Consider the following 27,119-nt stretch of genomic DNA (forward strand, 5'->3'; position numbering starts at 1 on the left):
CCTAGGGTGTGATGGGTGCTGTGTGCAGCTTTCCTTCGGCCCAGCCGTCTGACATCGGCCACAGTCCCCACAGTCCCTGCTGTGGCTGCTGCTGCTTACCCTGGAGGCCCACCCCGGTTGGGTGATTCACTGGAAGGAACCACACGACTCAGCATCCAGCCGTACTCACAGATCAGATGTATTATAGGGAAAAGATACAAAGTCAGATCAGCAAAGGAAGGACGTATGTGGGGCAAAGTCTGGAGGAAGCCAGGCACAAGCTTCCAAAAGGCCTTTCCTTTGCTAGCTCACCGCGTGTGCTTAATTCCTCCGGGGATGGATTTGTGACAACACATGCAAGTTCTTGTCTACCCAGGGCACTCATTAGAGACTCCGTGCCCAGAGATTTTACTGGGGGCTGGTCACATTGGCACCTTCTGACTATTGCATACTGAAATTCCAGACTCCCAGAAGCGAAGTAGGTGTTCGGCATAAACAGTATGATTTGCACAAACAGTTTGGGCACGGGACCCTCAGCAGGTTCCCAGAAACCAGCAAAGAGCCAACCTCTGCAACCAGAGGTTTCTAAAGAGGGCAGTCTCAGGCCTGCTCTATTAACTCTTTTTGTGCACACGGCTACCTGTCCTCTTGGTGGTGGAAGCAGCAGCGGGCACGTACTGGGCGCTTTCTACTTCCAGGCATCAGTCACAGCTCTTTCAACATCCGGATTTCATCTCCCTCCCAGATGCCACATCGGAGTACTGTGACCATCCGGACCACAGACTTTATTTACACTGGGAACCCCTCCCCCCTTGAAGAAAAGATTATCGGGAATTTCCATCTGGGACTTTTGACTTTAGCAAGTGGCAGGGACCGTTGGGGGGGGGGGGCTCGCAGGACCAGACACCCAGACACCAAATCTGAGGGTCTAGATTTCCATCACATCCACGCCAACTCAGTATTTCTGATTTGCTTTCAACATGTTTGCTTCTGGGGTTACTGTCGGCGTCGGGCAAATAAGACAGGTGTTTTTTTTCCCTTACAAAGGTATTACAATTTTATTTAAAAAGACATTGGAAGAATAGAAGGTGGGCTGATTTAAAGTAAGTAATCGGGGTACATACTGTGAAGGTCAGTGGGGAGTGATCAGGCCCGGGAGACCCACCTTGAAGACGTTGGCTGGACGGGATTCCAGGAGACAGGGGACATCTGGCTGGGGGAGGGGCTCACCAGAATGCTGTCGGTTTGTCGGGCTTCCTAGGGATGAGCCCAGCCTGTCGGCATTGAAGTCCTTCCCACAGGGACTTGTCATGTGGAAGCCATAAAGGCAGAAGGGGAAGCCGGGCGACCGAGCATGTTTGCAGCAGCTATCTGAGGGCACACAGTGGCTGTTGACGACTGACTCATTTTGTGTGTATGTGGAGAGGGAGGGGCTGTGTGTGTATGTGTGTGTATATAATAAGACTATTGTTCTCTCAATAGATAAACATACGTGCGCGCACACACACACGTACTTTTCTTTCCCCCTGAACCATCTGACATTTCAGGGCCCCTCACCTCTGAATGTCAGCTGCATCTTTTAAGAATAAGAACATTCTGATAAACAAAAAATAGAGGGAAAGACATGAACAGTGCTCACAAAAGAGGTATAAAAATGGCCATCCAGCATGTAGGAAAAATATTGAAACTCACTCCTAATTAGAAAAATGCTCATTAAAATAGGACGAAGAAAAAAAAAATCGCACCAAGATATCATTTCTTACCTATCAGGTGGGCATAATTTAAAAATATGACACCATAGTCTGTGGTGAGGCTGTGGAAAAACCAGCACGCTCTTATCCTGCTGGTGGGAATGCAAACTGATACTGTGAAATCAAGGATATGCACAAGGTTCTTTATTCATTGCAACATTGTTTATAATTGCAAGGGATTGGAAATAACCTCAATAGGGTTGAATAAAGGAGTACAGCCACACAGTGGAATAGTATACAGCTACAACAAAGAATGGGGAGAAGAGCTCTGTGAGTTGATTTGCCGGGATTACCAGAACATACTGTTAAGTGAAAAAAGCAACGGGAGAAAGAGCATCTATAGTATGCTAACATTTGTGTAAAAGGGGTGGGGTAATAAAATAGAGATGTATCTACTCATTTGTACAAAGATAAACCAGAAACTAAGAACACTGATTACTCGCGGGGGCGGGGGGAGGGGGGGTATTGGGAAGGGAGGGGGAGGGTTGGGATCCTTCCTTCTTTTCACACTGATGTAAAATGTCATTCACCTGGTTTTGATCATTGTACCTGTGGTTATGTCTGTTGTTAACATTAGGGAATCTGAATGATGGGGACGAAGGAAAGCTGTAATTTTCCTGTAAGTATCAAATTACTGCAGAATAAAAAGTAAAAATATATATATATATGGAGTACGTGGCACATAGTAAGGACTCTTTAAATATTTGATGAATGATTAAATTTGTATATTAAGTTATCTGAGAAGTCTCAGAGCTAAGCAACTTACTTGATTTCGAGGGAAAAAAGAAAGAGTAGAAATGTTCTTTCCCATAACCACGATATGATTATCTCACCCAAGAAATGCAACACTGACCTAATGAAATTGTCTGCTACACGGACCCCATCCAATTTTTGTAATCACTCCCGAATGTGCTTTAGAGATGTGTCCGCTGATGTCTTATCTGTTGGTTTTGGCATTGAGTTTGGTTGTCACGGCTCCTTAATCTCCTTTAATGGAAAGCAGTTTTCCTGCCTCTCTGTTTTGGATGACACTGGTTCTCTTGAAGAGGCCAGAGGACTGGCTGTTTTTTATAGGACACAGCGGGGAAGGCATTCTTCTCCATAATCCCCTATTTGCATGGGATGATCCTTAAATCTCAGCTCTAACTGGGTGGGATCTCACCCCCCTGTGTCCCTGAGTGGCTCCTCGGGTGGGGACCAAGATCTGTTGTGCTTTCTTGGCCGTGTGATGAACACTGTCCATCCCTTCGCCTCCTTTTGTGCCCCATCAGAGCCTGTGATTATGCCCTCCTCTCACTCTAGACTTGCAGGGCTTAGTTACCCCTCAGTTACCCCTTAGTTACCCCTCAGAGGGAGTGCAGGGATTCTGGGCACCTCAGGAAATGGCCCGGGGGCAGGGGGCAATCCATTCTAGCGCGCTGAGATCTACATATAATAGCCAAGGAATTCTTTATAGTTACTGACCAAGAAAAGGATCCCGGAGATGTGTTAGAACCCAGCCCTTCATTTGAAAATACTGGGAACCTCTTTTGATTTTACACATAATTAAGGAGCATGAATATTTTAAACCAACAGGCTGTCTTACAATGTTTATGTTAGGCCTCCACATCCCTAACCCCTACAGTTGAAAATGGGTACCAGACGGCTTCCTGGTGTGAAACACTGCCCATAATCACAGGTTAGCCCTCATAAACTAAGATTCCAGGAAGATCCAGCCTCGCTCTGCAAGCTTTCTGCCGGCGAGTGGGGGGGTGGGGGGGTGTCAGCACAAGGAGGTGAGCCTCATGAGCTCTCAAATCAACAGATGTGATTTGGGGGCTCCTTGGGGCTCATGAACTTGGGAGAGACACTTCACCCTCTCTCTAAGCCTCAGTTTCTGCATCTATGAAATGGGTTACTGGCATTCCTTGTGTAGGGTAATCTCCAGAGTAAAATTAGAGGACTCATCAGGAGCACTTCTCTCCGGATCTGGTGCAAAGTAGGGGCTTTTTACGTAAGCTGTCTGGTGCCCCTGCTTCAGTCGCTGGTGGCCAGGTACCTCTGTGAACAGCACCAGCGGTTTCCAGAAGCAGCAGCTGCTCGCCCACCATCTTGGTGTCGTCCGTGGCGTGCGCCCGGCAGCAGGCACGACACTCCCCGCCGATGGTTGTCTGCTGCCCACCTCATTGGCACTGGCTTCCTGGGACAGGCGTCTTGCACTCCCCCTAATCCACACTGAGAAGCCGAGAAGACCTAGCGGTTTCCCAGCAGCAAAGCTCAGCGGCTCCAGCTAGCCACGACAGGGAATGCAGAGATTTCCTTCTTGTTAGCTCTCTTGCCAGCACCCCGCCTGCTTTTCTTCCCGTCAGCATGCGCTCAGAGGCTGTGGGCTGTGGGCTGTGGGCTCTCGGTCTATCGTCAAGCTTGAGAACGGAAGGCGCTGGTCTCATGGACGTAGGATGCTGAGGGTTGGGGAAGTGGCCCGGTTTGAAGCTAGGGGTCCAGGGCTGGGCCTCAGGACCGTTGAACTCCCTGAGTCCTGCTCCCGCTCTCCACCTGCCCCCTGAGGAGACCTTTAAAGATCCACAGTGAGAGCAGACCAGACCCCGTAACCCCCAGGTCTTCACCAGCCCTCACCCGCTCCTTGCAAGCATCCCTGATTGTTTGCACCAGGCTGACTCAGTGCACACGCTTTGAACTGCAGCTCAAGCCTTCCGGTGCTCCAAGCTGTCTTGGCCATGGCCATCACTGGCGGTGAACTTGGAAGTGGGTAGAAGCACACGTTTCCCTGCCCGCATCTCCCCCGCCCCCTGCACTGTTTATCTTTGCCAGCGAGGAGAGAGAGCAGGAGGTTCAGAGCCCCTGAACCTCGTTTCACTTGCAAAGGACTATCATTCCTCTTTGTTCTGGGGGCCCGGGTAGGTCGTCCCGCAGCACACACATTGACAGGCGCCTTTCTCTGCCCAGCTGCGGTCAGAACTGCGTGCAAATCGCCCTTGATTTCTCACCAGAGCTCAAAGCTCCCTGTTCGGTTTGTTCAGCCGCTCTCCCTGCGGGAGGAGGAGGAGCAGGTGGTGTTCGGCTTTGAACTCGGTCCACATGCCCCAAGGATAAGTGAAGGTATCCTTTGGTCTTAACAAGGGAGTGGGGGGCGGAGAAGTCCCCTGCTCTGAGTTTTGCATTGGCCCGGAGCCAGGCAGGGGGAGCAGCGCGGCAGGCTGCAGTCGAAGGCTGGTGAGAGCCGCTGCAATCCCAGCCGCAGAGAGCACCCAGCCTTGATTCTGCCCAGAAGATTGTTCTGTGGGTGGAAAAGAAAGGAGCCTTTCAGCCCCTCTCCTTTGGCCTGCACCGAGGCGCGGCTTTTTGCTGAGCGGCCGTTTCCGAGTTTCCTCTCGGAGTGATTGCTTTATGCCGTCCAGATGTGCACAAGGCGATGGTTCTGTGTTTCGGCTTCCCAGATGTGCCCGGCCAGGGAAAGGAGCTTCGGCAAACGCCGAGGCCTGCTCTGTGGCCCTGGGAATCTGGAGAGCCCACAGAGCCGCCCTTGTGTGGAAATTACTGAGCTTAGGATCTAGTAAAGAGCTTAGGGGTCACCTGACTTCAGCCTCCTTATTTCAGAGCAGAAGACACCACGGCCCGGGGAGCTGTGACCTTCCCACTGCTGGCTGATGACCTGGGGCTGGGAGCGGAGGGGACGGCGGCCGTGCAGGAGCTCCTGGGCCCGCACCTGCGTGCATCCCTGTTTCGTGGCTCTCTGCACCCGGCACTCGTGCAGGTGCTCAGGACAGAGCGGTGAACAGAGATTCTGAGCTTGTTCTGATGCCGGGTAGGACATGGGGGAAGAGAGCGGACCATAACACAAGAAAAATGAGTACGTTGTACAGTAGGTTAGATGGTAGGAGTAATTCTTAAAAAAGGAAGGGGGCTCCTGGGTGGCTCAGTGGGTTAAGCCTCTGCCTTCGGCTCAGGTCATGATCTCAGGGTCCTGGGATCGAGCCCTACAATGGGCTCTCTGCTCAGCAGGGAGCCTGCTTCTCTTCCTCTCTCTCTGCCTGCCTCTCTGCCTACTTGTGATCTCTATCTGTCAGATAAATAATAAAATCTTTAAAAAAAAAAAAAAGAGGAGGAGAAGAAAAATCCACTAGGCTTAAAGGGGAGTGGAAGTGCTAGGCGGTTTGTAATTTTAGATACGGGGATGAGGGCAGATCTCGGTGGGAAGACGACTCTCTTACAATGCCTGCAAATAACAAAATAGCTCAGTTTGGTAGCTCAAACCAGTAAACATTATCTCACGTTCTTTGTGGGTTTGGAACCGGAGAGTGACTTTGCTGAGGGGTCCCTGCTCTGTGTCCCTCTTGAGGTTGCAGTCAAGGGTCAGCCAGAGCTGCACTTACCTGAAGGCCGGACGGGGCTGGAGGACCAGCTTCCAAGATGGCGGAGAACATGGCTGCTGGCCGGAGGCCTTCCGTCACGTGGGTGCCTCTGTGTGGCTGCTTGAGGGTCCTACGACACTGCAGCCGGCTTCCCCCAGAGCTAGTGGTCAAGAAACATGGACGAAAGCCAGGATGTCTTTGAGGACCTGGTCTTGGAAGAGTCGGATGGCCTAGTCTTAAAAGCGGTGAAGAAGTGAGCTACAGATATCCAAGGAGGAATATTCCAGTAGAAACACCCAAAGCAGGAGCAACCAAGCATGCAGAGAGAGAGAGAGAGAGAGGCCGGACAGCTGGAGTGGAGGGAGGCAGGGAAGAGGAATAGAGGTCAGCGAGACGACAGAAGGCGGGGACACGTCGGTCATGGCGAGTCATGGAAGGACCTGGGCTCTGCCTCTGCGTGAGAGGGGCAGCCCCAGCAGTTTGAAGCCAAGGGCCAGGTGTGGAGAGAACAGACGGGAGGGGCAGTGGGAGAGGCAGGGAGACCCGGCAGGACGCTGCCACTATAAACCAGGCTGGAGATGGTGGCGGTCCCCACTCGGGCGTAGCCATGGACGGGGTAGGAAGTGCCTCGATCTGTACAGGCTTAGAGGATAGATCCCCAGATCCCCTGTCAGGGCGTGTGTAAGGTGCTTGAGAGAGAGGCCACGAATGACATCAGGGTCGGTGCTCTTCCTTCCCCGAAGCCGTCACTGGCCGCTTTTCTCCCCAGCTTCTGTGGTTTTATACAGAGACGGCGTATGGGGGAGGCTTGGAACCTGGCTCGGGTTGCCTTATCGCAGGGGCCTGTGCTGTGTTCCTCAGAGTGTCACTTGCCCTCTGTGGGACCTTGGTTACTCTGTCTACAAAATAGAAAACAGACTTACAGCCCCAAGTGAAAGAAGGAATAAATGTTTATAAAAGCGTTTACTTAAAGCTCTTCAGGCGCAAGTACCAGAATGCCAGAAAATATTTTAGTGGCTTGTCATGGTATTTTTTGTGCTGGAAAACAAAGTGTTTCTGGTGCCTCCCCTCCCCTCACGTGCTGCTCGTGCAGATGGAGGGACTGCAGCGTTCAGCGAATGAGAGAGACAGGAGTGCCGGGTGGCAGGGGAATGAAGGGAGGTATCCCAGGGATGACCCAACCCTGGGGGGGTCTCCAGACCTACCGTGCGGGGAAAACCACCCACACTCCAGGTTTGCAAAGTGTTCAGCGCCCATAACCCTCACGAGATCCTCCACCTGGGTCTTATAGGGCCCCCTAAAGTATTTGCAGAATGTCCCCAAGCAGGAACTGCCAAGCGGAGCCATTGGAAGTGAAGACAGGGGCTCCTCTCGGAGAGCAGGGACCCCGGGGTTGCAGGCTCCTGGGGTGCTCGGCGTGTTCTGTTGCTCGAGCTGAGTGTGGGTTTCGTGATGATCAGTAAGTTTCCAGAAATTCCTCAAGCAGAACTCTTAGAGTATGTGCTCTTCTCGGCATGTGCATCCAGCTGCAGTAAAGCCTGTTTATTAAAAGGCGATAGTTGTCGCCCTGGTATGAGCCCCACCCCCCCGACCCCTGCCACCACCACCCAGGACCTGAAATCCTTCCATGAGAGCATCTGCGTTCTTGGCTAGAATGCATTGTCTTTAAAAATCAATTAGGGTTTTGTTGTTGTTGTTGTTGTTTAAGATTTACTTATTTATTAGAGATAGAGCTGGGCAAGGGGCAGAGGGAGAACCCACAAGCAGACTCTTCACTGAGCAGGGAGCCCGATGCGGGGCTCGATCCCAGGACCCTGAGATCCTGACCTGAGCCGAAACCAAAAGTCGGATGCTCAACTGACTGAGCCATCCAGGTGCCCCTAAAAATCAATGACTTTCAAGGAGAACTCACCAATAAAGTGTTGCTATAGGACCCACGCTTCCTATCAATGAGCAGGTAAGAAGGTGTAGCTCGCTGTTTACGCAGCTAGAAGCACACACAGCGTTCGTAATTCGTCTCTAGGCCTTTTCGATCTCGGTTTTGCCTCTGAGCTGCCTCCTGCTGTGGCACGGAGCTGCCGTTCGCCAGTTCTCGTTGCTCTACACGATGCACGCGGTGAAAAGATCACTGCTTCTTTATTCCTTCGGGTCCTTAATGGACATTTGCTTAACTTTTGGTTTGGAGCTATTGATAGAGCTACTGCGAACCGGCTGGAGCCTTTTTATGAACACGTAAACACGCTGCTCTTGGGCACCTGCCCCCAGGCAGCCTCTCACCTGGCCTGTAGCTAGGACTGACTCCTGTGCTGGGAGACTTCCCGGTGAAGAGCCCCAGGGCATCCCTCGGGGAGGGAGAGGTCCCGTAGATACCCAGGAGGCCTCTCTGCTCTTCTGTGTGCAGCGGTGGCCTGAGTCACCCTCCTACACCACCCTGCCTTGTGGCTTGACTTCCCGGGGCTCTTCCCCGCCCTCTTGGAGAAGGGCCTCCTGACTTTAAGGGAAAGGATGGGTCATCTCCGCTTTCCAGCCTGGGCAATAAGCCTCCCAAAACCGAGAGAAGGGGGCGGGGGAAGGTCCCTTCCGTGCTAACCCAGCTCCACGGAGCAGGCAGGGCGCCGGCGGCCCCGCGGGGAGCATCCAGCCCCTTCCCACCTGCGAGCTCGTCAGGCACCTCCAGCGGCAGCCCGAGTGGGAAGCCGGTGATGTCACCGGAGCCTGAACACTCAGGCCTTTCAGGGCAGGACGATAACAATCTAAACAGTATGTAAGGGCCCGCCGCACATGAACACACACGCTCACGGCCCAGGGGAGGATCTGAGAGCCCGGGTGAAGCAGGGTTTGTCAGGAATATTTCGTTCTCCTTCTGTGATCGGCAGGCCGGAGAGTGTAACCCGGAGGGCAGGCTGTGGGTGGCAGGGGCGCTCTCCTGTCCGCCCTCAGGGAGATCGGTGACTCTCCCTGCCGGAGCCTCCAAGCGCAGAACTAAACCTGCTGCTGAGCACTATCCTGCAGGTGGGGTTCCAGCAGGAACGTCCCACCCCACCCTGGGGGGTGCCATTCACACAGCACACGGAGTGCACAGCTCGTCTGGGATCGTGCAGCTCCGAGTTCCCCGAGCTGCTGCCTTGGGAATGAGGGGGCAGAGTTCCCGTCGTTCCCCAGTGTCAATTTGACCCTGAATCCCAGGAGTCTGTCCAGCCGCTGCTGAGTCCCCAAGAAGACTCCGCTCCACCGAGCCTAGGAATTCTCAAGTGACACCCATGAGATCGGATGTTGTGCCCGCCGGTCCGGATCATTGTTTCCGGTGTTCGGGTACTTGGCGAGGAAGCCAGCTCACCTGAGCTGTTGATCCCCCCCCCCCGGGGAAGGGGTGCACAAGCAGGGCCGATTTGCCACTAACTCCGTTCCCCCCCTAACCGCACCCCCCCACGGAGAAGTTCTAGTGTCTGCGATGTTTTGGTTATCAGGACAGGGAGGATGCTCTTGGCATCGGGTGGGTAGAGACCCGTCCCAGAGTGCCCGGGAGAGCCCCTACAGCAAAGAATGGTCTGACCTAAAACGTCTGCAGTGGCGAGGCTGAGAACGCCGGCTGGAGAGATGTTCCAACCCCCTGAACTCTGGAGGTCTCTGCTTAATGCCTCCTCAGTCCGGCCTTTTCTCGTTGCCTCCAGAGAGTGGGCTCAGCCTGTAGAGTGCTGCTGAGTGGGCGTAAGGCAGCACCTGCCTCCCTTGCTGGGGACCAGAGCCTGGGTCACCCTCTCTCCTGGATGGTTTGATGAGTCTATGTGAGGCCCAGAGGACCCCAAGTATGTGACCATTGTCACTTTGTGGCTGGGTGACTTTGGGGACAGCTGCTTGTGCATCAGCTTCTCCATCTGTAAAATGGGGATATTGAGGTTGGGAGGGCGAAGGGTGTTGCGACATGTAAAACACCCGCAGCCACGCCCGACACTCCTACCGCCTGCTTCAAGTGGCAGGGACGATGGTTTCCATTCCAGCTGGAGGACCTTAGGCACCTTCTGATGGGCATAGTGTCTGGAGGTGGCAGATGAGAGATGAGCGGACTTTGGCCACGGGTCATTGCTGTGGGGACTGTGTGCTGTGCTGCTGCCCACAGGACACATGCCTAAAGCTCTCCCCAAGTTCAAGGCCTGAGACGTTAAGTGAGAGATCTGAGTGGACACAGGCAGTAAATGGATCTCAAGGGAACCCTCCAAGTGTCTCATTCAGCATGGGAGTCTGCCTCCAAAGGTGGGCTGGACACCCCTGGGGTACATCCCCACACTTGGCCTTGGGGAAAGCCCTCGGGTGGGGCCGGGGCCGGGGCCAGAGCACTGAGTACTCAGGTTTTCCCCCGAAAGCCAGCAGACGCGGTGGACTGTGATGTTTTCCCGTGCACAGGAACAGTTTTTACGAGAGTGATGTCCAGGAGAGCTGGCCTGTGACTTCTGCACATGTCGTGTGTGTGTGTGTGTATGTGTGTGTGTGTGTGTGCCTATGTGTGCACGCGCATATGTGGGCGTTGAAGTGGGGGAAGGGGCAAGAAAGAAGGCCTGGATGGCACCAGGCTTGCTCTGTTCCTTCTTCCCATAGTTCGTGCCTCTGCCAGTCTCTCTCTGTCCATTAAAAGGATCCCCATCCTTCTAAGTCCATCACGTTCTGTCTCAGATCATCGTCCTCTCCTGGAATGTTCTCCGTGGGGTGCTTCATGCTTCCCCTACAGCCTAGAGCTCGTTGGGCACCATCCTCTAGTTCTTTGTAGATGGGGCTTTGCCCCCGATTCCACTGTAAACTCCTTGAAGATGTTGGGGGGCCCTTCCTCTCATCTCTCTTCACCTGTGACGGAAGCTCTCGCCCGTAGCCAGCGCTCAGTGGCAGATTCAGAGTCACCCTGGAGAGGGGACTCCCGTCTGGCCGTCAGTTCCTACAGCTGGCCTTGGTCCTGACCAGGGGGAGGTCACGGAATCAAGACGGCTGAGGAGCAGAGCTGGTGTGGGGTTGGGAAGGTCACCGGGTGGTGTGGCATCCCAGAGCCCGAGGGCCACCTTGCCGGGACCCTCTGGCGGTTTTGATGGCAAGACCCCCCTCAAGCCGCACCGGCTCTGGGCTGGGGGCTGTGACCGGCGCTTCACAGTGAATGTCCACAGAAGAGCCCCAAAAAGGAGGGGAGTTTGTGTCTGGGTCACGGACAAAGTGAAGGCCAAGTTGCATATAGCTTGCTCTGGGTCATGGTGGCACAGCTGCGGGTCCCCCCCAGGTCGGTCTGGCATACCCACTGGCTGTCATACCATCTCCAAAGACATGCACCTTCCCTGTGCCTTTGTTTCTCCCTTAGCCATGAAGGTGTTGAGCAACGGGGCCTCCGACGGCCCGTAACCCGAATGTTCTCTGACTTTTACTCTGGGGGCCGAGGAGGAGGAGGAGGAGGGTGCGGACGAGAACCCAGGCCTGGTCGAGGGGGAATGGGGTCAGGCCACTAGCTGCTTCCAGGCCTCTAAGAAAAAGCAGAAACCACTGCCCACCAGGTTGGGCTTTCTTCCTGTCTCTCATCTCTTGGGATCGGTGATATCTGAAGATAAGGGCAGGGAGTCCCCTCCTAAGCAGGAGCCCGCAGGCCAGCATTGCCCTTACCGGGCCCCAGCCCCCCTCCACCGCTACCCTCCACTCTCCCTCTGGATGCTCTCCCTGTGGATGGCCTTTCCCGGCCTTTCTCTCCCTTCCCTGTTCATCCTGGTCCAGCTCAGGTGGCAGATCGCTGTGGGGCTTGGCTGGACACCAAAGGGAAGGGGTGCCTGCAGGGGGAGAGCCTGTGGTTTCTTCGCTTTAATGAGCCCTTCATCCCGCCTCCCTCTCCCTGCCGCTAATTTGCCGCAGTCTAGACTGGCGATGCGGTCTTTGTGCTCCCTCTGGGAAGAACAAAACACAGAACACAGCAGCCTCACTGTCTTGGGCAGGCCAAGGTTGGGGTTTTCCCCCTTTGCTTTTGAATCCTGCGTGGAATCTTCGTAGCCTGTCCTGGAAAGGAAAGGAAACCTCTCATCTGGGCTTTTCCCTCCCCAAAGCTGAACACAGGAGGGCATGGCTCACCACACCCCACTCCCTGGGGACGCCGCAGAGAGGGGGCTGGGCGGGTCACGTGGCGCCCGGGGAGAGCAGAGTAGGGCTGCAAGAGAGAGGGGGCCTCTGGGGCATCCTTTCCTTGACCGGGCCCCAGCCTGCTGACCTAGCCCCCCCGCCCCCCCGCCCCACTAAGTCTGCTCCAAGCCCGTGCTCCCATGGGACCAGCCCTGCTTCCCTTCTGCTCCTTGGCCCTCAGCCCCTAGGAGCCCCTCTCTTCTGTCCTTGCTGTTGCTATGCCGTCTCCCCAGCATCACCCCCACTTTGCTGCTTCTGTTCTTTGTTCTCCAGGAGCCTCTCCGCCCCCCCCCCCCCAGTTCTGGGATCTCGTATTTAGGAAGGACCCAGCTGTACCGGCAGCTGGTGCCTTCACAAGGAGCCACCAGTGTCCTCGGCTCCCACCTGGGGCCACCCCAGTGATGCTGGGTGTCAGGATGGCAGAGAAGGGGCTCCCGGGTCGGAGGTGGGCATGGCCGTGAGCCCCGTCCTCACCCATTTTGGTGCTGTCTAGGTCATCGGCTCTCAGTGCTGGCAGTGCTTTCTCCAAGTCTGAGATCTGGAGCCCGACACCGGAGGGATCCCCTGGAGTCTCCAGGGTGGGCCCAGGCCTCGGTGTTTGCTAACGCGTGGCCGGGGCCAAGGGCTCTGGGTTTTAATTCAGCCCCTGAGCGGATGCAAGTGACGATGTGGAATGGGGGTTGCAGAGGGGACCGAGTCCTCCTGTTGGCCGCCCCTGGCTGGTTGATGGCTCACCGACGCAGGGCATCCGACGGAGCCGGGGGATGTGGGGGCGAGCACGTGTGCACGCGACGAGCAGAGCAGAGTTAAGAAGCAACTCATGGGAAGAGGGGAAGAGTGGCGAATCCACGACGTGGCCCTTGCTGGGGTCGGGGGGTGGCAAAGGAGCCCAGGAGCGCCCAGGGGAGATGTGGTGCTCACCCGATGAGGTGGTGCCTGCTGAGGACGGCCTGGCAGGACCCAGAGGGCGTGTACCTGTTTGGGCTGGAAGCACCATGCCAGAGCCAGGGCAGGGCCGAGGTGATGTGGCTTGCCAGGGATAGAAGAATGGGGTTTCTGTGCCGCTTATCAGGACGGTGGCTCCCGGACAGGATGTGGAGGAGGCTTCCACAGTCTGCCTGGCGGGTAGCTGCAGTCAGGGCTGCGTCACCGTGAGGACTTTGGACGGGAAGCCCCACCTCTGACTTGCTGGTGACATGGGGCTGGCCGCTCCGGGGTCAGGCTGGGGCATGGCGCGCGCCTACCTGGGAACATGACGGGGTAGACGGTGGCCGTGGGCAGCGAGCCCACCACCGAGTGCTGTTTCCACGGTCAGCAAAAGGATACAAGGACTGGGCGGACGCTTTGATCTTTCTCATGAAAGAAATCTTAGATGCAGGGCTTTGCAAAAGGTCAAGAAAGCAGGTTGTAGTCACCTATCCATTTGAGGGGGCGGGGGATACTGGAAAAGTGTGGGAGGAAAAGGATCACCCCTTTGAGGGGCTCTTAGAGAAGGCAGGGCAGAGGTCAGTGAAATATTGGCAAATGAACCCTTAGGTTTCATTTCTTAAAAAGGAAGGTATTTCAAATGCCCCTGCTCCTGAAATAGGAACTCGGGGTCAGCACGGGCCATGACACTGACGGCGGAAACCTCTAGGACAAACTGTATTTCTATCCAGGGCTGGTGGGAGCTTATAGGGTCCTATAGCTCAAGAGGGCTGGACGGTGTGATCCAAAGCTGGGTTTGGAGTCCCGGACCTGGGACCCAAGAAGTGAGAAGTGAGACTCTTGACCCTGATCCCAAGGCCGGTCCTTTTCACCCTCTGTGGACAGTGGGCAGTGTGTCCTTGAGCCTGACCACTTCCCAGAGCCCAGCCCCTCCATGTCCCACAGGAGCAGAGGAGAGAGGATCACGGTGAGCACCACAGGGGCCCAAAGAAATGTGGTACCAGGGCCAGACCCTCAGAATCGGCAGGATAGCCAAGCCCAGGAGATCGGTGTCTCTGTTCAGTACTCCCGCGTCTCGTTTCTGAGGTTGCTTCTTAATAAAATGCCATGTCCCCCTCCCCATGCTGCAAGGGAATAAAGCCACAATATTCCAAGCACCTGACGCGTGCTGGGGACTTTCCAGGCACGAGGTCACTGGGCCACACGGCCGTGCGCAGTCCTTCGTGGGAGAGGTTACCATTCCCGGGCAAGCCCGGCTGTGTTATTCATGAGGATCTGAGCTGTCCAACAGTAAATGATTTGCACAGAATTATGCAGCTAACGTGGCAGACCCCCAGGTCACCCTCACACCCAGCCAGCACGTTCTCTGTCCACTGTGGCGGCAGAAAGATCAAACATGCCTGGGGACCAGGTCTGCGTTGGCCCCTTCTTCTCTGGTGTCCTGCACCTCCAGGCATGCCCTAACCTCTCTCCTTCCTGCACCTGCCACAGGTCTTACCTGGATCTCTCACACCCAAGGAATGGCCCTGGATCTAGGCCGGGGGTCCTGTGGCGGTGGGGGGGGGGGGGCACTGCCTTCATGTGCCTTCTTGCTCTTTCAGGAATTTAGCCATTGGAATCGGGATCCAGAACTTCCCAGAGGGCCTGGCTGTCAGCCTCCCCTTGCGAGGGGCTGGCTTCTCCCCCTGGAGAGCCTTCTGGTAAGTGCTCCACAGTGTCCACTGTTGGGGGTGGGGGTTGTGTCTGATGTAAAGCTCAGAGCAGCCCTTCGCACAGGCTTCCTTCTCTGACAGCCACCTCTTCTATCCCAGAAGTGACCTGGGAGCATCTGCTCAAAGGACAACCATCTCTTTGAATCATGCATCCCCAGGGGTGGAAGGAAGCTCAGGAAACACATCTCTTGACCTTTGACCTTTACATAAGCAAGCCCCAGTGGTCATGTTTCCTATTTCAGAATGCCTCCAGCCACACCCTCTCAGTGTTGGGCTCCCCCCCATCAAGTAGTGTCTACTCTCAATGTCACACGCCCTTCCGTAGGCCCATCTGAGCGCAGCCAGTCCCCAAGAGTCATGACATTGGCCCTGGTCAGAGCCCTTGTCAACATGAAGACCAGGACCATGTTAGCAGGGTCTGGGAGATGATGCCTCTTGCACTCAGAAAACTTCACGTTTTCATAGTCCCCGTGGCCTTTCTCGTCTTTTCCCTAATGTTATTTTTTCAGTGACATGTAAGGTGAGTCCTCAGTTTTCAGAGGGGAGAACCGTGGCCCAGAGTGTCCGATGACCAGTTCTCAGTGGTGACTCTGAGACCAGAAGTCGAATTTGGCCCTCAACTCAGGACTCTGAGCGCCAGAATACCTCTTTGTTGAAATAATCGCTGCTCTAGGATGTTCAGTGAGGGCATTTTAAAAGACTGCTAATAACAACAATTTAGAAATGCCTTCCATTTTATGGGACCTTATGACTTACAAGTTCTTACACATACTTAAATTATTTTATTTTACTCTCTTGTCTCTTTCTCCATTGTTGGTGTCTACAGAACAGAGGACAGGGCAAGGGCAGGGCAAGTGGCCTTAAAGATTTGGTTCGAATGTGAGTTCCAGGAGCCCCGAAGCTGTGACTGTCGTTTCATATGGGGAGCACCCTGGGATAGGAGGCGAGGGAACGGGAGGGGGGGCCTCATGGTCAGCGTCTAGACCCCCGAGACTAAACTTAATTTCTTCTTCACCCAGTCTGGGCTTGACATCAAATTCACTTTTTTCCCCAGAAGTGACAAAGCCAAGGCCAGGAATTATACACACACCAGAGCTGGAAGTCGGCTGACCCATCCACACAGCCTAAATCAGGAAGTGGTCTTCCCCTTAGAGGGTCCTGGAGTGTAGACAGTGTCTCCCCCATGCCAACTGTCTGCTCCTGCTGAGGGAGAAGCGGCAGGGAGAGGGGGAGCTTCATAGTCCTGTCCTGTTGCTGGGGAGGCCCACTGGGCAGGAAAATGCCCCTGGGCATTTCTGGGTTTCCCTAGCCCCATTTTACAGTCAGAGAGATTGAGGCTCACAGGCGGTATATCTCGCCAGATGCCCACACCAGGGATTGTGGGAAAGATGTCCCAGCTCTCTTGTCTGTTGGTATTCAACCCAATAACTCGCTGGGCTCAGCTACGGGGACCAGGTACCCACTTCTCTCCTGCTCTCCGAGTCCTCAGGGCTCATGCAGGCTGCTGTTTCCATGAGGGCCCCTGTGACGTCAAGCAACAGAGGCCCACTCTCACTTGCTCAAACTCACTTTTTTTTTTCCTCCCCAAGAAGAAATCTCACCTTAATCTGAGATAGGGGTAGTGTAGAAGCAACCCTCAGTAGACACCTGGCCAGGTAGGTCCTCAGCAGAGGGGAGGGAGTGCAGCTGCCTCGGAAGGGGTGCCGAGGTGGCTCGAACCCCCAAAGCCTGTGGGCACAGCCATCCTTGGGAAACACCATTCCTAACCAGGGTCCTGCCGGACAAGGGACAATGCCGGCATCGGCTAAGAATGGGTAGAGAACACGTGGTGGTGTATCTGCACAGTGGGCTATTACTCATAAAAGGAAGCGAGCGCCCATATGTGTTACAACACAGGTGCCCCTTGAGAACATTCTGTGAGATGAAATACGCCAGCATTGCATGAGTCCCTTTATATGAAATACCCAGAATAAGCAAGTCCATAGAGACAAAAAAAAAAAAGCACATGAATGGTTGCCGGGAGCTGGGGGAGGGAGGGAGGGAGTGGCTGTGATTGGGTATGGGGTTTCCTTTTGTGGTGATGAGAATGTTCGGGAACCAGGTAGTGGTGATGGTTGCACAACCCCGTGACTATGCGAAAACCACGAACTGTACATGTGAAACGGGTGTGCCCTGTGGTATGTGAGTTAGAGCTCCATAATGCTATTGTGGAAAACAGACAGTGCGGAAAACGTAAAACCCTACAGGACATGCGGGAGGGGGCACCTGCCGTGTCGGAGGAGGAAGAAGGAAGGGGCCAAACACCCAACACAGCCCTTTTGCACGGCCAGGCACAGATTCGACGTGGAATGACGTGGCTCATTCCCCTGTTTTCTGGGGCTGAGTCAGCAGTCCGAGTGCGCTGGCTGCCGGTCTGCTTGGCCCTGCCCGTGATGGTACGTGTCTCTGGTCTCTCCTTAGGTACGGGCAGCTGAGCGGCATGGTGGAGCCGCTGGCCGGGGTCTTCGGTGCCTTTGCCGTGGTGCTAGCTGAGCCCCTTCTGCCCTACGCCCTGGCCTTTGCTGCTGGTGCCATGGTCTACGTGGTCATGGACGACATCATCCCCGAGGCTCAGATCAGGTTGGAGAGCGATCCGTCCCTCATCTGCCCCTGGACACTTTCCCAGTCCCAGGGCCTCAGCCTCCAGATCTTCCCTTTCTTCATCTTTGCTCCCCCACCCCTTCCAACCCCCTCCCAAGATCATCCCACCCCCTTCTCAGCTGTGCTGTTTGAAATGAAAGAGAGCGGAGCAAGGAGCAGGGGGCTGGAGAGACGGACCCGCCACACTAGGCAAGAGCATTCACACTCCAGTCACCCAGATGATCAGTTTTGTGTCTTGTCCCTTTCTCTCCCACCCCTCTCTTTCTGGATTTTTCTGGGGCTGGAATGAGGGGAGAGGTGAGCTCTGATAGCCAAAGTGATCCATCATCGTCTCATTGTGCTGCTGTGGGTCAGGTGTCAGGGGGTGGGGGCACCCTTTCTTTGTTTCATTTGGTTTTTCTAGCCAAATGATGTTGAGTCCAGTTTAAAAGGTCAGACTCAATAATATCGTCAAGAATTTAATTATTCAAGCATATGCTCCAGAGCCACGAGAGGTATCTTTAGGCAAGTTACTGCTGTGTGCCTCAGTTTCCCCACCGGTAACAAGGGAATCGTGGCAGGACCAATCTCCTGTGATCACTCTTTGGGGTTACATGAGTTAGTTTGTCTGGCATGTAACAAGCCCCAAGAAATGTTACTTGTCAATATTAATTCTTACTAATCAGAGTGGTGTACATTCTGTTGGAGTTGGACCTCACAGGGGATGCTTTCAGCTTGGATGGTGTCCCGGAGTACATTAAGGTCTTCCTTCTCTTCCTTCCTAGTGGTAACGGGAAACTGGCCTCCTGGGCCTCCATCCTTGGATTCGTGGTGATGATGTCCCTCGACGTTGGCCTGGGCTAGGGCTGAGAGGCTTCGGACCCCAGGAAAAGCGGTGCCAGGAAACCACAATGGTTGGCTTCAGTGAGACTACAAGCCTCTTTCTCTACATTAAAACACTTTTCCTTTCTCGCCTTTTCATCTCATTATCCTGATTGACTCTGATGATCATAAGATAATTTTTACTGTTCTTTGGAGGGAGATCTTGGTTTTATTTAGAATGTCGGGGTGTCATGGAACTCCAGATTTTTGTCCGGCCACTGCATAGAACCTTTCTTCAGTAGGATTAACAAGGACACACAGATCAAGGAAGTCTCCGCTGTCCCCCCCTTCGGTCTTCTTGCTGGGCTCAGTGGTAGCGCCTCCAGGTCACCACCGGCAAGAGCAAACAAGCCGCCAGGAGAGAAGCCTCCTAAGCAGTTTTGCCTTGTGACTCGGAGCAGTATGGCCAGGACATCTCTCCTCTGTTCCTCCTGATCATCTACTCATGAGACCGGAACTAGAACGTCATGGACCGAGCAACCCACGCTCCAAGATCCAGCTAGCCCAAGAGGAATATGCCTTTCCTCCGTCCCACGAGGGAGATGCTGTATGGGAGAGGACACAGACAAAGGGAAGGAAATAAGTTAGTCTTTCTTTCTTTTTTACATTTTTTTAAGGCAAAGATTGACACTATGGATGTTAAGGGAATTAGGGAATTCAGCCAACTATGAACTATGATCAGAGACCTCTGCTTTCTACAGATTCCGGAACAAAAGGGTTTGTTATGGTGTCCAAATCCTCTAGACATTTATTTTGGTAAGTTTATAGCCTTCAGTTTTCCCAGAGACTTGGGGACACCAGCGGACGGCTGGAACCGAGACCCTCAGGTAGTTATGGATCGAGCCACTTAAGCTAACATTTGGAATCTGCCGTAGGTCCTTCCCTGTTGACCATGTGACTTGCACCTGACCGTGAACCCTTAGGCTGTCACAGGCTTTGCTGGAGTTTGGCCCAATTGTTTAGGATGAAGAAGGGAGAAGGTGTCAGAAGAAAAAAGATTTTTTTTTACATTCCCCTTGTAGGGTAAACCCTAGCCAAGTCATCATCCTGAAATGACTCTAAAGGATGACTTGAACTAGACTAGAAGCTAGTCTGCTCCTTCCTACATGTAGTTTCTCCAACAGGGGTGATAAATTTGTCTGCTTCAAACAGAGCGAAGGCCTGCTGTCCTGATTGGTCAGAGGAGCATGTGGGACCTCGAGTGGGCTCTGCCAGCCAGCCAGGCAGCCCAAGACCCAGGCGTTCGGGTGTTGTGTTTATCAATGCCGGCCCTCTGAGTTTACATGTTGAATTGCTTCCAAGGGTGAATTCCCTGCTCTGTGAATGCTCTAAGACCTCAAAGGCCAACCTTATGCTGGGCGTGGGTATGTTCTTCTGGAGCACTGATGATCACAATGGAAGACACATTCAGAGGTTCTGATTGGTTGAAATGAATGGGTTTGTTGGTTGGTGTTTGAGTATGTTTATGTCATGTATGTAGTTCTACATAATGCAGACTTTCTGATGGACAAGACCTCATAACTGTGATTAATATCAATAAAGGGGATGTTGTGAATGAGCTGTGTTCCGTCTCTAAGCTCCTTCCTGCCAGAGTTGATACTGTGAGAGCTAACTAAAGTTAGTCCCAACATCTCCCCTACCTAATATCAGTAGAAACAAAGGAAAGAGCCCTGAAGAGATAGGCTGGTTAGATTCATGGTTGCCAACAACAAATCCAACTCCAGCTAACTTAGACGGGAATTTAACGGAAGGCCCTTGGGAGCTCGTAAGACCGGTAGGAGAAATGATTTCGAAGATGGGCTGGATCCAAGAAAGCTAGAGATCTGAGACCATGACCCAATTACATCTCAAAAACAGCTTGGTTTGGGTGCCACAGCCCTCGATGCTGGTCCCTGGACGCTGAAAACCACTCCTCAAAACTGCTTCTCCTGGCTTCTACCACCGCCACCCTGGGGATGAACTCTAAACTCACCCTGATTCTTTGTGTCCTGGCTCCACATTCTCTGCCTCTTCCAATTGGTAATGGAATTCTAGGAATATGTTAGATGGCCCATACATCACACGTGACCCTCGAAACTTCAGGACAATCACCTGGAGTCCCGTGCTTCTCATGCTAGCACAGTAACCCCAGGATCTCTCTAAAAATTATATGTGAGTAAAACCAGACTCATTTAGATGTCTGTTCTTCCCTCCCGTGTTGACAAATCTATCCCTACACATATTTCCTCCCCGTCTGTCAGTAAAATTAGAAAAATCCTGAAATTGTGTTGGTTTTCAATACTCATTGTCCCCAGTTTGGGTTTGCCACTGCCCTTCCTTCGGAGGCATGCTGGGCTCCAACTCTGGCCATTTCTGGAACCAGTACAGGGTAGTGTATGAGGAGAACTGGCTTTCTCTTGCAGGGCGACTCCTTCGGGCAGAGCATTTACAGTGTCTTCAAGAATGTTCCAGAAGACCGGAGGAAGGGCAGTGTATTTCAGCTGACAAAGGAGGCTCTTTGAGGATTTAGAATTCAGAAAATTCCAAGGTTTTCAAATCCTCCTGTATAGCTCTGTTTTGCTTTTCCGGGCCCCACTGCTTCCTGACCAGTGTCTTCTATGGAAAGGCTGTCACTTTACCAGCACAGACATTCAGCCGTTATGCGCTGGGATTCGATTTTGCAGGTGACTTTCTACTTCTCTCAGCCTCACAGACACGAGAGGTAAGAGGATATTTAAGAACAGTCGTAAGAGATCTCTAGGTTTCCGTCTTTTCCTTGAGCTACTGTTTCAGGACTGGAGCATACAAGTGTGTTTTCTCTAAGCTGCTGGCACTGCCTCTCAGTCCTCCTCTCCTGTTTGATGGAGGAAACCTGTTCCCCCAAGGCTTTGTCTCTGATGGGCCCTTCATTCCAGGTGCCCGTAGTTGAGAGGCAGGGGTAGGTATTAGCCTCTGGGTCTTCGCTGGGGACCTGTCAGTGGCATTCCCAGCCTGCTGCTGTGAGGGAAGGACCAAAAGGCCACTAGGTGAAGACTGGGGGCGGGACAGCAGGTTGCACCCTCCTCGCCGTCTTTAAAGCTCGATCCCATTTTGCTGACAAGGAAGGTCCGGTCCCAGAAGCCTTACTCTCACCAAGGCGGTGGGCAGGTTTGCTTCTGCTTTGCGCTGAGGACGGGGTCTTGGGAAGCCACAGGCATGGGTTTTCCAGCTCTCAGGTCCTCTCCCCGCTGACTATGTGCCCTGGTCAGCCGCCTGGCCCGCAGGTGCCACCCACCTGCACTGTCACGTGAGGCTGGGCTGCCTGCGCGGGCGCACGTTCTGGGGCGCGGCGGGTGCCGGGTCACCGCGAGCCTGCTGGGCGGATCTCCCCCGGGGCTCCTGGAGCGGCGCGGGCGCGGGTCCCAGGGCTGGCTCCGCTGGCGGCGGACCACAGTTTACCTGCGTGGGGCGGGGCCGCGGCTAAGGGGGCGGGATCTCGGGGCGGGGCGGGGCTCCCAGGACGCGCTGGGACCCGCCCCTCTCGGCCGCCCACCTGCGATGAACTTACCCTGCTGTGGCTAGGTCGTTTTGGCTCCACCAAAGGGACCCCTGGCTTCCCGGGACTCCTTGCTGTCTGCAGGCCTGTCCCTTGCAGGGGTGGACCCGGATTTGGGGGATCCGAAGTTTATACAATGTAAGGAGCGCTCTTTGGGGAAAATAAAGGACACACACACGCGATTAGGCACAGGGCTTTGGAGGGGGCACCTGATCCCAGCGTCCCAGCGGTTCGGGCCTCACTGGCTTTAAGGTAAGTTCCCTTCTGTAGGTACAGCCCGAGCTGTAACTGGCCCTGCCTGACAGTGCTCGGGGATCTTAGAGGTTCCAGAACTTCGGGAGTCGTGTTGATCGGGTTCACTCGCGATCATCTTCCGAACGCAGCCCCGCCCCCGCAGCTGTGACTAGGGGTGGGCGCGTGTTCGCAGGTGGGAGGCATCCTGGAAGGCAGCTGGAAGAAGCGGTTCCCTTCTTGCCGCAGGAAGCAGGGGCAAGGCTGGCCCTTGGCTGCCCCGAGCTAGGGTCAGAAACAGCAACCCTAAGCCCTCCTTGGGATCCACTCAACCCTCTTCCTTTCTAGTTCTCCTCTTGACAGTGCCTGGGCTTTGCCAGCGACTTAATAGCAAAGGGGCCCCACCTGGCCACTGTCTGTCCCCAAAATCTGTCGCTGCTATCAATGGGGCTTCTGATGGGGCTGCTCAGCCTTGGGATCCGCGTGCATCCTGAGGGCACTGGCTATGCCCTGTGTTCCAAGACATGGAAGACACTAGTGGATGGATGAGTGAAAAGAGCGGCTGCATCTTGTCGGCCCAGGGCAAGGCCTAGGATCCGTTCTGCACAGGCAACACCTTGGGACCTGTGTCCCCGCACCGCTAGGTTCCTCCCCAGATTAAAAGACCGGAAATTGGCATCTCCTCTGATGTATTCGCCCCCTCTGGCAAACTTCGGACCATAATGTGAACAAGTCTTTTAGTGGCCTTGTTGTCCAGCAGGGCGGGGCATGTGTCTATAGAGTTTGGAGTTGGTGAGGACCGAGCTCTGGGGCTTAAGGCCAGGCTTAGGTCCCTTCACCGATGGCAAGCCAGGACCTCCAAGATGTCTAGGATGTGTCGGGAAGAAGGAAAAGGTAGGACATGCCTGGGGTGGGGGGAGCGTGCAGAGTGAGGGGAGACCCTTCAGCATAGTTTGGTTCTACTTTCCAGGTGTACAGTAAGGGTGTTGGAGGTGTACCCCCCTCTGTGACCTTTTAGCTTTAGGCTTGGCTATTTAGGGCTGGATATGCACCTGGGTCTGTGGTCCACGCTGGTCCCCCCCGCACTGTGGAGGGTGTCCCATTGCGAAGAACGGTCAGCTGTTTTAGGACTAGTAGTTTGGTTTGTATCTCAACATATCTGCTCCCTTTCTGCTGCTTCAGCGAAAATGCTGATCAAATTGACTATGTGAGATTACGGCGAATATAAAATTGGTCATTTACTAACAAGTCCATAATATAGATTAAAAGAAAAAAGACCTGATTCTCTTAAATAAATGGTCCATGAATCTGTAGATTTCTTCCCTGGGGGTGCTGGTCATATTTAGTAGCATGGTGGGAGATGGTCCCTGTGTTTGTTTTCTCGTGTCGTATAACTACCACCAGCTGTGTGGCTTAAAGCAACCCACATCCTTGTTTCCATTTCTCTGGATCAGGGGTCTGGATGTGGTTTTAACTGGATCCTTTGCTCAGGGTCTCACAAGGCTGCAGTCAGAGTGTTGGCTGGGCTGTGTTCTCTGGAGGCTCGACTGGGGAAGAGTCCACTTCCAGGCACAGGCAGGTGGTTGGCAGAATTCAGTTCTTGGCAGTTGGAGGACGGGGGGGCCTAGCTCCTTGCTGACTGTTGGCTGTGGGCATCCCTTAGCTCCGAGGGGCACCTGTGGTTCCTAGAGGCCACTCACAACTTCTTGGCCCGTGGGCTTTCCCAACATGGCTGCCTACTTCATCAAACCAGCCTCTGCAGGAGTGGGCTCACAAGAGGGAGTCTTATGTAATGTAGCAGAATCACAGGAGTGGTGTCCTGTGACCTTTGTCATGTTCTCTGGGCTCATAAACCCAGGTCACATGAGATGACTTCACACCATCACGTTGTTCTTTTCATCAATCAGGCTAGGCGTGACGCAGCAGACCACATGGGTAGGATGTGACTTTATTCTCTCTCTCTCACACATACACTTCATAGTGCCGCAGTGAAAAACCGGAAGGGTTGAATGAGTATGGGGGGGACTGGAGTCAGGGGTGCCCACCTGGAGAGACGGACTATCTCCTGTGAGTCCTGGGGATCCTGGTCCTTTTGCCCTCCTTGGAGGGATGTGCGTGGGCTAATCTCCCAGAACCGTGGGTCAGAGCTATGGCCAACTCTTGGCTTCTTTACACGACCTAGCGGCAGGAACTGGGCAGGAACGGGGGAGGGTCACCTGCACATCGACTCCCTCCTACCCCATCTTCTCTCATTAGCAGAGCAGAGCTAAGTAGACAGTTTCAGAGTCCGGGTGTCAGTTTCCCCTCAGACATGGGAAGAGACCAAGATGCCTAAATGTCTCCCACTCTTTTTTGTTTGGTCTAGAAGCTCTCTCTCTCTCTCTCTTTTAAAGATTTTATTTATTTGACAGAGAGAGATCACAAGCAGTCAGAGAGGCAGGCAGAGAGAGAGGGAGAGGGAAGCAGGCTCCCTCTCTGAGCAGAGAGCCCAATGCGGGACTCAATCCCAGGGTCCTGGGTTCAAGACTTGAGCTGAAGGCCCAGGCTTTAACCCACTGAGCCACCCAGGCACCCCTGGTCTAGAAGCTCTTACAGATCAGCTCCTGTTACATATTTCACGGCAGTGGCCATCAGTGTCTCCGCCATTGGCTGTCCTTTGCAGACCAGAAGGAAGGAAGGAAGAGATGACCAGTCACCCCCACCAATCACCAGACATCAGTCTACCACCAGACCTATAGGAACATATGGACCTGGCAACCTCCCAGGGATTTTTTAATGTGTATCTTTGTACACTCACACCTTGTGTAAATAGACTTATGTAATAAAAACAACAACAACAACAAAAACCTTGTAGATCAAAATCAAGCCTTAACTTTCTGGCTTTGGAACCCAGACTTTAATCACCAGGGCTCTGTGAGATGCATAGACTCCCAGGTCATGAGGTCGGGCTTAAAGTGGACCAGGCTCTGGAAACTAGGAAGGTTCACGAACCTACACCGCCCTCCTTCCTAGAGCTTTGTCTTTACCCAATAGGTTATGCATCTTTAGGAGGAGGGGTGAGGTAGGCGTGTGTGTTTGTTTAATGTAGAATTCTTGGCAAATGTAAATTTCTTGGCAACCCGATCAGGTTGGCAGGTGCCGAAAGGTTCTTTTTCCACTGCCAGCTTCCCCCCATCCTCTTCACAGCTCTACCAGGCAGAGAGCGCCCACCTCTCTCCACTCTCGGTGGACCCGGGCACCAGCCACAGCGACAGCCCCCGAGTGGAGGACACGGCCATCAGGGTTCAAACATGTCCTCAATGAGCTCTGTCCCTCTGAACATTCGTTTCCCAGCTGTGAAAGACAAGGGTGAAGATGGGTGGGGAGTTTAACCTCATCGTCGGGTTGGGGTTGGGGTAGAGGAGGCAGGGTAAAGAGGAAGAAGAACGGGACATCAACAGGGATCCAGATGGGACCATCAGCACCATTGGAGAATTGTGCTGCTGTAGCCCCAAGCAGCCAGATGGTACGCCTGTGGGCCAAGGCAGGCTTCTCGAAGAAGGCAGCTCCTCGAGACTTCACAGCGCTGACTGCATGTCCGTGTAAGATGACAACGCTGATAGCCTGGCAGATGGTGCTCGGTCTTGGCAGACGAGCTCCAAGCAGGGCTTTGTGGTTTGGAAAGGCGCTGCAGACAAGCAGGGCACGGGGCTGCCACCACCACCCACTCCCCGGCTCCTCCCACCGGGAGACCCGCTTTCATTTCCTCCCCACGTTCCCTGATGGAGGAGGCGGGTCCGGTCTGTTTGGCCCCCCGGGGCCGTGACCCATAAGCCCCCGATGCCTTGCCTTTCCCTGGGTCATTGACTGGCTGTGTTGCCCGGGCCCGTGCGTTGCCTAGCCCCACTCCTCGCAGAGATTTTGCTGGCAGGCGTAAAGAGGAATGGAACCAGCCCCGGGGGTGATATGTCTACGTAAGAGAAGGAGGGTGAGCACCTACGCATTTGGACGTGACTGTGACGATTCAGAGAGTGCATGGGTGATTTTTGATATTCCCTCTAATCTTAATCTCCACCAGCATCATTCGCGAAGAACAAGAATAGCCAGAGGAAACGAGTCTGTGGATAACAGCAGCCTGCGCAGAGCACCCGTGGCAAACGGGACTCTGGCAAACGGCCCACAGAAACGGGAACCGTGTCCTTCAGGCTACACGGAATGCATGACCGCGGGCGGCAAGGGGATGACACGGGCCTTTGCCACCATCGTACGTGGCCGATCTGCCCTTCCTCCTGCTCATCAGTCTTTGCGACAACCTCCTTCCGAGTCCTGCCTACAGCTTTGACCAAGTGTGCCCCGTGTTTAGGAATGGCCTCAGGCCATCTGATCTCTGCTTGGGACACAATCTGGTGCTGTAGCAGAAGTATTTTGAGGGTCGGAGGGGATGTCCCTGGATGTTGCCCCGCTGTCCCACCAAAAATGATGAATGGGTTACTTACTGTCCGGTCCCGCAGGAGCTGGCTCACCCTTCTGCTGCTGGCTGGGTAAAACAACAACGGCCACAATGACGACAACACCACGTCTGCTTTAGCCGCTGTACTTTCCAAGCAAGGCCAGACCTGGTCATTTGCTTTACGGTGGATACTGAAGTCTTACGTTGGCGGATTTAGTCTTTCCTCTGTGTTTTTGATCTCTAGAAGTTGTTTTTGTTCAAATTTTATTATGGAGAATTTTGAACCTACACCTAAAGTAAACAGAACAGTGTCGCGAACCCCCTTGTGCCCATGGGGCGGTGCCCGCAGCCGCCAGCCTCTCTGGGTCCCTTCACCTTCCTCTTCCTTATTATTTTGGGGAAAAAAAAAAAAAGGAAGGAAAGAAAGGAAGGAAGAGAATCCCAGACATTTGTTTCATTTTATTCGTAAACAGGTCAGTATGTATCTCAAAAAAGAAAAGGATTGTTTTTTTTTTTTACACAACCCTGATATCATTATTCTACCCCCCAAAGTGACATTATATAATTTGCTTTAAATACTGTATATGC

General features: G+C 53.8%; 1 protein-coding gene across 3 annotated transcripts in view; it reads left to right on the forward strand.

The window, feature by feature from the left end:
• The window catches only part of SLC39A11 (solute carrier family 39 member 11), a 320,940-nt gene extending 301,025 nt beyond the window's left edge, over nt 1–19,915 (forward strand). For all 3 annotated transcript variants that reach the window (XM_004749059.2, XM_004749060.2, XM_045085984.1), the window contains 3 exons: nt 14,746–14,844; nt 17,317–17,475; nt 18,261–19,915. In XM_004749059.2, coding sequence (XP_004749116.1) covers nt 14,746–14,844; nt 17,317–17,475; nt 18,261–18,339 — 337 coding nt within the window. In that variant the 3' untranslated portion in view covers nt 18,340–19,915. The remainder of the gene's footprint in view (nt 1–14,745; nt 14,845–17,316; nt 17,476–18,260) is intronic.
• The last annotated feature ends 7,204 nt before the right edge of the window (nt 19,916–27,119 follow it).

This window comes from Mustela putorius, unplaced genomic scaffold (assembly GCF_011764305.1).
Source record: "Mustela putorius furo isolate JIRA1106 unplaced genomic scaffold, ASM1176430v1.1 tig00000873_pilon_pilon_pilon, whole genome shotgun sequence".
Classification (NCBI taxonomy): domain Eukaryota; kingdom Metazoa; phylum Chordata; class Mammalia; order Carnivora; family Mustelidae; genus Mustela; species Mustela putorius.